Source organism: Pteropus vampyrus, unplaced genomic scaffold (genome assembly GCF_000151845.1).
Source record: "Pteropus vampyrus isolate Shadow unplaced genomic scaffold, Pvam_2.0 Scaffold2, whole genome shotgun sequence".
NCBI classification, from domain to species: Eukaryota; Metazoa; Chordata; class Mammalia; order Chiroptera; family Pteropodidae; genus Pteropus; species Pteropus vampyrus.
In genome coordinates, this window is record NW_011888783.1 from 4,527,935 (window position 1) to 4,539,723 (window position 11,789).

General features: G+C 36.1%; 1 protein-coding gene across 2 annotated transcripts in view; it reads left to right on the plus strand.

The window, feature by feature from the left end:
- SLC40A1 (solute carrier family 40 member 1) overlaps nt 1-11,142 on the plus strand; it is a 23,245-nt gene extending 12,103 nt beyond the window's left edge. The window contains exons 7-9 of one of the 2 annotated variants that reach the window (XM_023528936.1): nt 6,028-6,273; nt 7,131-7,787; nt 9,567-9,973. In XM_023528936.1, the coding sequence (XP_023384704.1) occupies nt 6,028-6,273; nt 7,131-7,787; nt 9,567-9,880 (1,217 nt within the window). In that variant the 3' untranslated portion in view covers nt 9,881-9,973. Of the gene's footprint in view, nt 1-6,027; nt 6,274-7,130; nt 7,788-9,566 lie in introns of both variants that reach the window. The other variant, XM_011356239.2, reaches the window with a different exon arrangement.
- Nucleotides 11,143-11,789: the final 647 nt, after the last annotated feature.

The following is an 11,789-nucleotide window of genomic DNA, read 5'->3' on the forward strand; positions in this document are numbered from 1 at the left end:
TGACATCGGATATTATTACCTGTACTTACCAGTCTTACTGTGGATATTATTTTTCTCCAAACCAAATGGAAACAATGTAATTTTTGGAGAGATTTTATAAGCTAATTTTTTCTACTTTAAAGTTATAATCTATAACTTCTATTACATTATGTACGAGGTAATATAATTGCTGTTATAAATACTAAAGAAATAGAGAATAAAATACAGTTTTTAAGAAACTTATAATCTTAGTTATTCATTGGAAACATATATAAGAGGCTGAAGAATGCTTACAAAGCATCACATCCTATTACATCAATATTACTTGGGCTCAGAATAACTTACCTCACTCAATATCTTTTACCTACCCATCATACAACACACAGACACAAATTGGATTGATAATTACACAGAGTAAAGGAGGAAGGGTACAACTATCTGCTGATCAGATAAGCTGAATCAACTCTGCTGGTCATTGAGGTAATGGGTATCACAGACACATTGCCCAGCCATCCTGACAGATAAGAAAAGCATTCCTGATAACTTAAATCGCTTATTCCAAGACACAAAAGGCAAGATTAGGTGCTGGGGTTAGCAAGCAACTTTGGACCATGCGATTTAAAAAAAGACAGAAAGGAAGTGGTGAGAGAAGGAGCAAAATCTGTGGAAGGTCCAGAAGACGAAAAAGAAGAATTTGCTTAAATCATCACTTTGTGGTAGCAGCATTGTACTTAGGTAGTAATGCCACAGTAATTTTAGAGGATGGTGCGTGTATAGGATGAATTTAGCACATATATATCTATACTGCAGGAAACTCTCTCTGGAGCTAAAGTGATGATATTCATTGATTTTTCTTTTACTGATAGGAAATCCATATTTCTTTTTGTCACATTGAACTGTAAGATAAGATTTTGTCTTTTTTGTGTTTTTTTGTGTTTGTTTATGTTCTCTTTTTAATGTATGCTTTTAGGTAGGTAATACATATTTTAAAATTCAAAGAGTCTAAAAGGATATGTTTTGAACATAGATTATATATATATTTGTTGGACTATATTTGGGGGGGAAAGTGACTTTTAAAATAATCTTCTTTCCCTTTGCTGTATTTCTTAACTCATTTCGACTCTGTGAAGTCTGAATAGTCTGTAAAAAAATCCTGAGTACAAAGTTACTCAGAATTTTTCATTTTTCTTAAATTAATAAATAAAACAAAGACTCCACATAACCTTGTGAGATCTTTTCTGACTATGAAGTAATGTCCCAGAACAAAAACAAATATATACTGGCCATTTCTCAGCTATCTTTCTTTATATTAGAAATCATTGCAGAGTGAAAGAATCTAGGCCAACTCGTCTATTTTCTAACCTTCTGGAGTTTCTCAAGTTTAAGAAAGGAAGTACGCTGCCTGTCGAACTCCTGTCCTCTGTGAGTTAGCTTTTAGTATGTGGTGCTTTTTCATATCCAGCCTGCAGTGCGGGGTTAGTAGCCAGTAAAGGAAAAATCCCCATGTTATGTTTACTCAAGTTTTTACCCCAGTAATTGTGTAATTAGAAACCATGGTTCCAAATAGGATACAAAAACTTCTTTAGTTTTGAGGGTCAGCAAGGGTCTAACCATGGATTTTGGGTACCATTTCTGCTATAAAGCAGAGTTAAAGAACAAGGAAAAAGGAACAGAGGAGAGAAGGGGAGACATACACATAGAGAGGATTCCAGGTTCCTCTGAGGTTGTGTCTCTAGACACAGCGGCACCTACTGCAGGAAGAAATAATTTATGTTAATCAGGCTGATTTTTGAGGTTGTCGGCAAAGACTTAGGAACCCAAGCAGGGGTCTGGGCAGGGACAACTAAACCCGTGTGCATTGTGGGTGCTTTGTGTGCTGTGTGCATGTGTAAAGGAGTCGAAGGGGAAGGGATGTACACATAAAGAGCAAAGGCGAACTGGATGCAAATTGCTCCCATTTTCTTATCCCAGTGTTTCTTAATTTCACAGTAGATTTTAAAGTTGGAAGTTTTTTCACTGAGGGTAAAGAACAGGAGAAAATTTCTCTGTTAGTTTAAAAAGTTTTAGAATTTCAGGGGTATCAGGCTAAAATATATGTGTTCCCATCTACTTTAGACAGCTCCAGAAAAGGTTTTGTTTTTCATATAAATACTGTTAATTAATCTGTTAACTAATTTGTCTAGGCACTTGATTTAGAGTTTTATTGAAACATTCTCTGGTGCCATGTCCCTTTGCCTGTCAACCCTGTTTGAACTCACTTCCTATTCCCAGACTTTTTACTCCATCTGTTGTTTTATTTCCTTTCCTATTTCCTTTGTTAAACACTCTTTATTAATGGCCTCTGAGATTTTTCTTGTCCACCATTCTAAAAAAACATCTGGTTAGCTTGACCAAGTATGGCTGATAAATTTTTTGTTTGAAGTCTATTGACTAAAAATTGATTTCATATTTGAGGTACACAAAACTGCTGGCTGCTATTTACTCAGCAAATCTGCTTTTAAAAATTGTTATTCTATGAGATGTAATACCCTTTATAATAGCAGTTAGTTATTTAATATCATGTTCTTTGCCACAGCTATAGATGAAAACAGTTAAAATGGGTTTTAAATGAGCATACATTTGTCTGTTTGCATAAGAATAAATATAAATTTGTAGAAAGGATATGTTTGCATATTCAGAGGACTGATTCTTATCAAGCCTTTTACCAGTAAAATGATTAGGTCTTTTTCAAAAACTATTATTTAATTCATTCTGCTTCAGAAAAATAAAAGCTGTCTTCTGACAGTATATTACATCTAAACATTATTTAGTTCTTAAGTATGATATAAAAAATAGAAATTGGTGGCATTAGGAAGATTCATGAGCACTTGAAAATTGAGGTAGTGAAAGAGTAACAAAATCATTGTAAATAAATTAATTTAGTAGTTGTTCTGGAGTTTCCAGATCCAAATGTGTATTTTCATTAGTACTTGATTTTTGGATTCAAATTATTGAGTTTTTTGGATCAATTCCATATTTCTGTGTTAGCATATGAATTGGAAATTTATCAATGTGTGTATGTATTGGGGGGGACACATGGAGTTTAGTGAAGCCTCTGCAAAAATGTTCATGTATAAGATCAATGAAAACTGCCTTTGCCTCTCAAGTGTAAGGTGAAATGTGTCAAAGTTCTCCCGTTATCACATAAGGATTATACATTCGGAGGACTAATTGGCAGGTAGTTTAGGACCAGGAAGAACTAGAGAAGGAAGAAAGGCAACTTTCTGTTAATGTACTTTTAGTCACGTATTGCTTTTTCCTTAAGGAGCCCTGCATGATTGGCAAGGACTTGTCTCATCAATTTCACTATGTGAGATAGAGAATGAGACAGCAGCTAATTTCCTTGACTTCTTTTTCTTTATTTATCTTGTCTTCTACTCTGACTCAGCTATATATGCCCATGGTCATACCCTAGACCTTGTCATCATCACTCAGTCCTCCCCTTCCATAATCTCAATCTGAGGGATTCGTGTCTTGAACTACCATCTCCTGTCTTTTCAGCTCATTCCTTCTGATACCCCACTTCCTAGCAGTCCTCCAACCTGGTTATTCCTATGAGTCATTAATTCCACTACCTTTTCACTGTTCATGACCCCTCTTGTCTCTTTCTTACCCTGTTTAAGTTCCAAGGTCAATCATTCTGACCATGCGATTGATTGCCTCATAGCATATATCCTCAGCTCACTCGGTCCCCTCTCCTTTTGTCACTTTCCTTTTATAAAACCCTGGTTAAATCCTACATGGCTAGAGAAAAACACACAAACTTGTTTACTGTTCTCACTTAAAGTTCATGACCACCGTGTTCAAATTGGCCCTTTCATGCTGCCAGATGATCATACTGTTTCTCTGGTCATTTCTTTTTCTCACGTTCCTAAATGACTACTTCATACCTTCTCCTTTCTCTGTACATATTCAGTACCTCCACTCCCATCCTCAGTTTCACTGATGAACTTGCTGTGTTTTTTACTGAGTAAAAGAAAGAAAGAAGAAGAGAACTTCCTATGTGCTGCTACCATCACGTTGCTCTTTCTACATGTACTTGAAGCCATATACTTAAAGCTGTGTATATGGCCTACCTTCTTGTTGCTGTCGAATAATTGTGCTCCTATGTAAGAATAACTCTTCCTCTTATGTAGTAGCTTTAGATTCCACCCCTTCTCATCTACTGTATCATTCTCATTCCCAAACATGTTATAATTTTGCTCTTCTTAAATATCCCTGTCTTTACCCCTTTACCACCCCATTTCTTTTTTCTCTTTTTCAGTGAAACTTAACAAAGAGAGATGTCTATGCTCACTCTCTTCAATTACTTTCCTTGGCACCAGTCTCTTAAAGCAACTTGATTCAGGCATTTGCCCTTTTTGTTCTACCAAAACTACTCTTTTTGAGATCCCCAATACCTTCCATCTGACCACCTTAGAGCTTCTCAGTGCTCATCTTTCTTGACTTATCAGCAGCACTTGCCAGTTATTACTTCCTCCTCTTTAACATACTATGTTGCTTCTAGGACACCACACCCTCTGTTTTTTTGCCTCTTTGGTTATTTTCTTCTCATCTTCCTGACCTGTAAACACCGGCATACCCAGGACTCAATTCTCAGACCTTGTCTCTGCTCAGTCTGCACTAACTCCTTTGGTGACCTCATCCAGTCTCATTGCTTTAAAAATCAACCAGCTGATGGCTCCCAAATCCAATGCATAGTTCTTCCCTAAACTACAGACTTATCCGAATGCTTGACACAGCCTCTTGAATGTCAGTAGGCCTGTCAAGGTCAAAATCCCTAGATCCAAATGCTTGTTCTTTTGCCCCAAACCCAATTCTTCTGAAGTCTTCTTTTTTCAGTAAGTGGCAACTCTATCCTTCCAATAGCTGCTCAGGAAAAAAGCTTTAGTGTCATCCCTAATCCTCCCTTTCTCTCATATACTGTATCTAATCTGTTTGTAAGTCTTCCAGATTTTATCTTTAAAGTGTGTTCAGTATCTTTTTTCTCCATTTCCATTGGTTATGGTCATGCTACTATCATCTCCCACTTGTCTCCTTGCCTCTACTCTTGTCTGTGACATCCCTCACCCTCACTCTACAGTCTATTCTCAATACAGTAGCTAAAACGAACCTTTAATAATATAAGTCAGACTGTGCCATCTTTCAATTCATAAGCTTCTAAAGATTTCCTGACTCATTCACTGTAAAGTTAAGTCCATATAATGTTCACAAGACCTTAAATGACTGGCCCAGTCTGCCATCCCTTTCTGACTTCATCTCTTCCTGTCTCTTCCTTTACTTGCTCTGCTCCAGTCCTACTGGCCTCCTTTCTCTTCTTCTAGCACTCTAGGCATGCTTCTCTTGCCCAGGACTTTTGCACTTCCCTTGGTCTGGAATTCTCATTTCACTTATACCACGGGACTCACTCTTTTGCCTCCTACCACTTCATGTCTTTTCTGTGGCGCTATCTTTACTTCACTGAGTTCTTTCCTTACCTCAGCATATTTAAAATAGAAATTTCTCTTTTCCCCTGAGCACTCTCTATGCCCTTTTTCTGCTTTATTTTCATCATAATATTTAATAAACATTTGACATGCTGTATATTTATATGCTTGTCGATTTACTGTCTTTATTTTCCCATGGGAATGTTAACTCCATGAAGACAGGAAAGGATATTCTTCATTTTCTTTATATTGACAGAATGGTGCCTAGCTCATAATAGGCATTTAACAACTTTTTGTTGAAACAAATAAATGTATTTTCACGATTATATTCATTTTATGAGCTGATATTAGGCTAATTTATAAAGTCCCAAGGGAATCAAATTTTTTAGGCAAATTTAATATGATTTGACCCAAACAACAAATAATTTTCTAAGAAAATGGTTATGGCTTGCTCATAGAGTACTTTTTAGAAATTTACATTTTAGGAGTCTACACACGTGGTCTGTTAGTTTGTATTATATTAATGGGCAGTCTTTCTTTGATAGGTTTGCATACTTACCGCATCTTTCACTTACCTCTGTAGATATGAATGCTACAATACGAAGGATTGACCAATTAACCAACATCTTGGCCCCCATGGCTGTCGGCCAGATTATGACATTTGGCTCTGCAGTCATTGGCTGTGGTTTCATTTCGGGATGGAATTTGGTGTCCATGTGTATAGAGTACTTTCTGCTCTGGAAGGTTTACCAGAAAACCCCTGCTCTAGCTGTGAAAGCTGCTCTTAAAGTAGAGGAAGCTGAGTTGAAACAGCTGAATCTATACAAAGGTAAACTTAATGCAATGATCAGTCATTTTATTCTGATATTCAGACCTTAAATGTTGGTGAAGACCAAAACTATTTTGAATTTATATAAGATTTTATTACCACTGAAGTCATATATGAGGTTAAATAAGTCACTCCGGCAGGTGAGTCAAAACCCAGGCTATCGAGGGTCTGAGGAAGGATGCCTGGTTGAATCTCATGGAGTTGGAATGGAACCCATGGCCCTTTCCTTGACATGAGCAGTGGACCCAGAGTGGCAATTAATTAAGGGATGGTTGGGCAAGGTTGAGCCATAGGAATCGGAAGAAAAATGAGAACAAGCGAATTCCTAGGGGTCTGTGAAGAGGGAAGTTACGTGCCATCAGAGGTGATTTGTAGGATAGTGGAAGGGAGTGAGGACGTGGAAGTGGGCATTTCCCAGGAAGAGGAAGATGGACTTCTAGGCAAATGGAATCTTAATGGGGCCCCAGAAAATAAGATGTTTTGTTTTCCCATGCAATTATTATATATTTATCTGATGAGTTTTACTTTGGTAGGAGTGTAATTGGGGGAGGGGGGCGGATAGCGAAAAGGGTGGAGTCGGGGAGGGAGAGAGGGCACATGAGCAATTGAGATCAATGATATTTTGTTTATTTAACCTAATTGCTATCTGGAGATTGTTCTTTGGCTGGAATTATTAGATTAGTAAAAGGAATAATATTGTATTGGAGGAATTATATTGTATTAGTAAAAGGTATTATATTGTAGTAGCTAAGTGTACCCACAGGGGATGGAAAGAGGAAAAGAAAAAATTCTGAGTAAAATATTTGGCTTTTTTCCCCATATCCCCTCCCCCAAATAATAATGTTTTCTGTTAACAGAAAATGAGCCAAAATCCCCAGAGGCAACTCATCTAATGGGTGAGAAAGACGCTAACATCCACGAGCTTGAACAGGAGCAAGAGCCAGGCTGTGCCTCCCAAATGGCTGAGCCCTTCCGCACCTTCAGAGATGGATGGGTCTCCTATTACAACCAGCCTGTGTTCCTGGCAGGCATGGGTCTCGCTTTCCTCTATATGACTGTCCTGGGCTTTGATTGCATCACCACAGGGTACGCCTACACTCAGGGTCTGAGTGGGTCCATCCTCAGTATTTTGATGGGAGCATCAGCTGTAACTGGAATAATGGGAACTGTGGCTTTTACTTGGCTACGTCGAAAATGTGGCCTGGTTCGGGCTGGTCTGATCTCAGGATTTGCACAGCTGTCCTGTTTGATCTTGTGCGTGATCTCCGTGTTCATGCCTGGAAGCCCCTTGGACTTGTCTGTTTCTCCTTTTAAAGATATCCATTCCAGGTTCATTCAAGCCGAGCCACTGCCCACAAATACATCTACAAAAATATCTGAAATCATCTTTCCAAATGAAATGCACATGTCAAACGGGTCTGATTCTACTAATATTGCCCTAGAGATGGATGCTAACTCTGAGTCCATAATCTCTGTCAGTCTGCTGTTTGCAGGCGTCATTGCTGCTAGAATTGGTAAGACATCTCCTTTTGTGTACTAATGAATTAAAAGTGTCTTTTTGCAATGTGGGTTCAGAGAATTCAACAATAAATTATCTGGAATATTCTTCGAATGTTAATTTAAGCAAAATCCACTATTGATCCTTATGTATAATCCAGTTCTTTATTATGAAATTTTTATTTTGTAGTTTAAAAAACTATAAGTATGTGTATATGTACATATACTTTCATAAAACATGATTAGGACTTGATAAGTTTTTCTAAATGCATATTTTAAGAATTACTCTTTTAATGTTAATTAATTTGAAAAGATATTAGCTATAATAATTATAATGCCATTTAGTAACTTAGTCTTTGTATTGCTATAACTACTAAAAAGACTATAATTTAGAGAATATTTCTATGGGGCCAGGTGAAAAAGATAGTGTTTTTGGTTTAAATTTTTTTAAAAAAGACATGGTAGCTAGAAAAAATATCTTTCAAAGGTCTTCTCTAGCCCATGTGTATTTATTATATACTTTGCCAAACAAGTGGATTTTATAGCCCTGGAAGGAAACAAAACGTAAAGACTTCTTACAAAGCAAATTTTAAGTAATCATTAATAGAGTACTGATGAATTATCTCCTCCTGAATCACTCTTGAAATGAAACCATATTTGTCTTGTGATACAAAGCAGTTTATTAATTTATCAAAGACATTATTATTCAAGTAAGACAGTTTTATTGTAAAGGCTTTAGAACCCAAGCAGTAAATGTAATAATGGTTTAAAGTTTCCTTACACTTTAACCATAACAATATATTAAGTCCATTCATTTTAAACTTTAAAAATACTAGTACAGTCATGCGCTGGCTTAACAATGGGGATACATTCTGAGAAAATATGTCATTAGGTGGTTTTGTTGGACGAACATTGTTGAGTGCACTTACACAAATGTAAATGGTATGGCCTATTACACACCTGCCCTCTATGGTACGGCCTGTGGCTCCTGGGCTACAAGCCTGTAGAGCGTGTTACTATACAAAACAACACGAGGTTAAATCAAGCACAAGAGAAGATTCAATTGCAGTGATAAACAGGAGATGTATGAGGCCACTGCTGGCATAACACAGCATACTGCTTTACAGCAAACTTTTTATTGTAGAAGTAGAGGACACTCTAAAATAACCATAAAAATATGTTATAATAAGTACATAAACCAGTAACATAGTCATTTATCATTATCAAGTATAATGTGTACCGTACATAATTGTGTGCTATATTTTATATATCTGGCAGTGCAGTAGGTTTTTGCACACCAGCATCACCACAAATACATAACACATTGTGCTACCATGGTTATAATGTCACTAGGTGATAGGAATTTTTCAACTCCATTATAATCTTACGGGACTGCCATTGTATGTGTGGTTCGTCAGTGACCAAAACATTGTTATGTGGCACTTGACTGTACTTATAATAGGATTATTGTCTCTAATTTCAGTTTTGCTTTAAATGTATGAATTATCACAGAAAAACAGCATTAAGAAGTTTGTAGATTAGACTTATTTTTGTCTGGTAGCTATAAAAATCATTTCTTAGAACCACTACTAACCCAGTATTTATTAATGAAAAATAATTCTCTAAGGCAAGGCTATGTTAAATATACATATGATGACTTTAAAGTAATAGGGCTAAACTGTGTATTTTGCACATGTCAACAGATTTTTAACTGATAAATCTGAAACATATGGCTATAAATTTTAGAGTTTGGGTAGCTCTAAAAAACACCTTTTTTTAAAATTTTTTTTTTATAGGTCTTTGGTCCTTTGATTTAACTGTGACACAGTTGCTGCAAGAAAATGTAATTGAATCTGAAAGAGGCATTATAAATGGTGTACAGAACTCCATGAACTATCTTCTTGACCTACTACATTTCATCATGGTCATCCTGGCTCCAAATCCTGAAGCTTTTGGCTTGCTCGTATTGATTTCAGTCTCCTTTGTGGCAATGGGTCACATTATGTATTTTCGATTTGCCCAGAAAAGTTTGGGCAACAAACTTTTTGTCTGTGGTCCTGATGAAGAAGATGTTACGAATGAAAATCAAACTAATACATCTGTTGTATAAGACAGTTAACTGTTTGCTATCCCTGTTACTAAATTATATAGCGCACATGTGCTTATTTTATACTTCAGAATTCCAATAAATGGCTGGTGTTTCCCTCTGGTTTTACCACAAATATACCTTGAAGTCCTAAAGCTATTTAGGAAACCTAAGTCAGCAGAAATGAGTTGGTAATTTCCCTTACATTTGATGGAAAAAAAAAATAGGAAAAGAAAAAAATTTTAAATATGGAGACTAAAATGGCAACACTGATTTTCTCCATTTCTCATGAGTAGATAAAATTTTATATAAGAGTGGTTAGCCATGTGAATTAAGTTATTCTTTGGCAGATATTATCTGTACTCGAATTCAGATATATCAGTTTTCCCTAAAACTCAGTCTTGTCCAAGTCTAGTTAATTTACTTTTTCTTTGGTATTTTATTCTGTTATATTATAAGAACAAATTCTACTCCACATACAAAGATTAAAGTTTAATAACAAGTTTTATCCTTATTGATCCTATTGATCTTAAAGGATTTACGTATATGTGGAAAAAAATTCACTAGTATCCTCTAATAAGGTCTATGGTTTAACTTTAGAGAGCACCTTCATATTTTTATTATCAGATAGGGCAAAATATTCTATTAAGCAAATGTAGCACTTTGTAAAATGGCTGTCAGGTAAGCTGCAGGTAGAAGCAAAGCTGTAAAGTAGATTTATAACAGTGAATGCATAAGAACTTCAAATACGCCAGTAGTTTGGCCATAGAAAGTAGAAACTGAAAGTCCCACAGAAGAGCAAGATCTGAATTTAACTCCCATCACTCTCATTAATGATCTCTATCTTAGAATATGAGGGAGTCAGCTTTCTGCCTGGCAGGTTAAAAGTAGAAAGCAAGCCCACACTTGGAAAGGTTCTGTTTCGTCAATCACTTGATTTACTTTGAACATGCTAGGGTAAAGCATTTTTACTTTACTGTTTTGTACCCTGGAGTTATTTTTACCTGGTCATATAGCAAGACTGTTCATAACTGTATCCCTTTTAAATGTTTTTGAGAAGAATGGAGGAAAGGAAAACTTTTGTATATATTTTAAATAACTGTTTTACAAGTCATTTTGCCTTAACCGTTTATGCACTTTCATGGAGACTGCAATACGTTGCTATGAGCACTTTCTTTATTCTTGAGGTTAATCTTTTTCTTCTTTCTATGACATGACGTGATGATTTGCTTTGTTGTAAAATCTTTGTAAAATATTTCTACATAAAAATATTTTTAAAATCTTGATTTCTTTTTCCTGAATTGCATTCTCCAGTTTTTTAAAATCGCTTTTGTTACAAATCATCTGTTTTTGATAATGGATTTTTTCTCTATAAAGGGTTAGAGTTTATTCATAAATTTAGTGTTACCTCCTTGTTCATATATCTAGTTTATGGTGGTTTGGGTACAACTGTAGTAAACATAAGGCCTACTACTCTTTATTTGACTTTGAAGAAGTCAAATTAAGCTCTCCAAGTTCTATTTTCTCTTCTGTAAATTAGAGATGATGGTATAAAACCACTCTACCTACCTCACAGCTTTCCTGATTGACTCAAATAATTCATGTGGAAGCACTTTGTGGACTGGATGGCGAGATACTATTATATCACTAGAAATTGAACCTAACTAATGACAGTTAAAGATAGATTCCTGCTGATAGTCCAGAGAGAGTAGAGCCACATTCTATATTCAGCAAACATTTACTGATCTTTGTCCCAAATTGAATGACCCTGGGATGCAGATATGACTCAGACATGGTTGACCAGAGAAGCCTTTTCTTTCCCCTGAAATCGGAAGCTGGAAGACTTTGGCATCACCCTGAAGCTGCTGGTCTGCTCATGACTTTTGAACGGACAGAAATGCCTCTGTTAGGTTCAGCTACTGTCATGAACAGG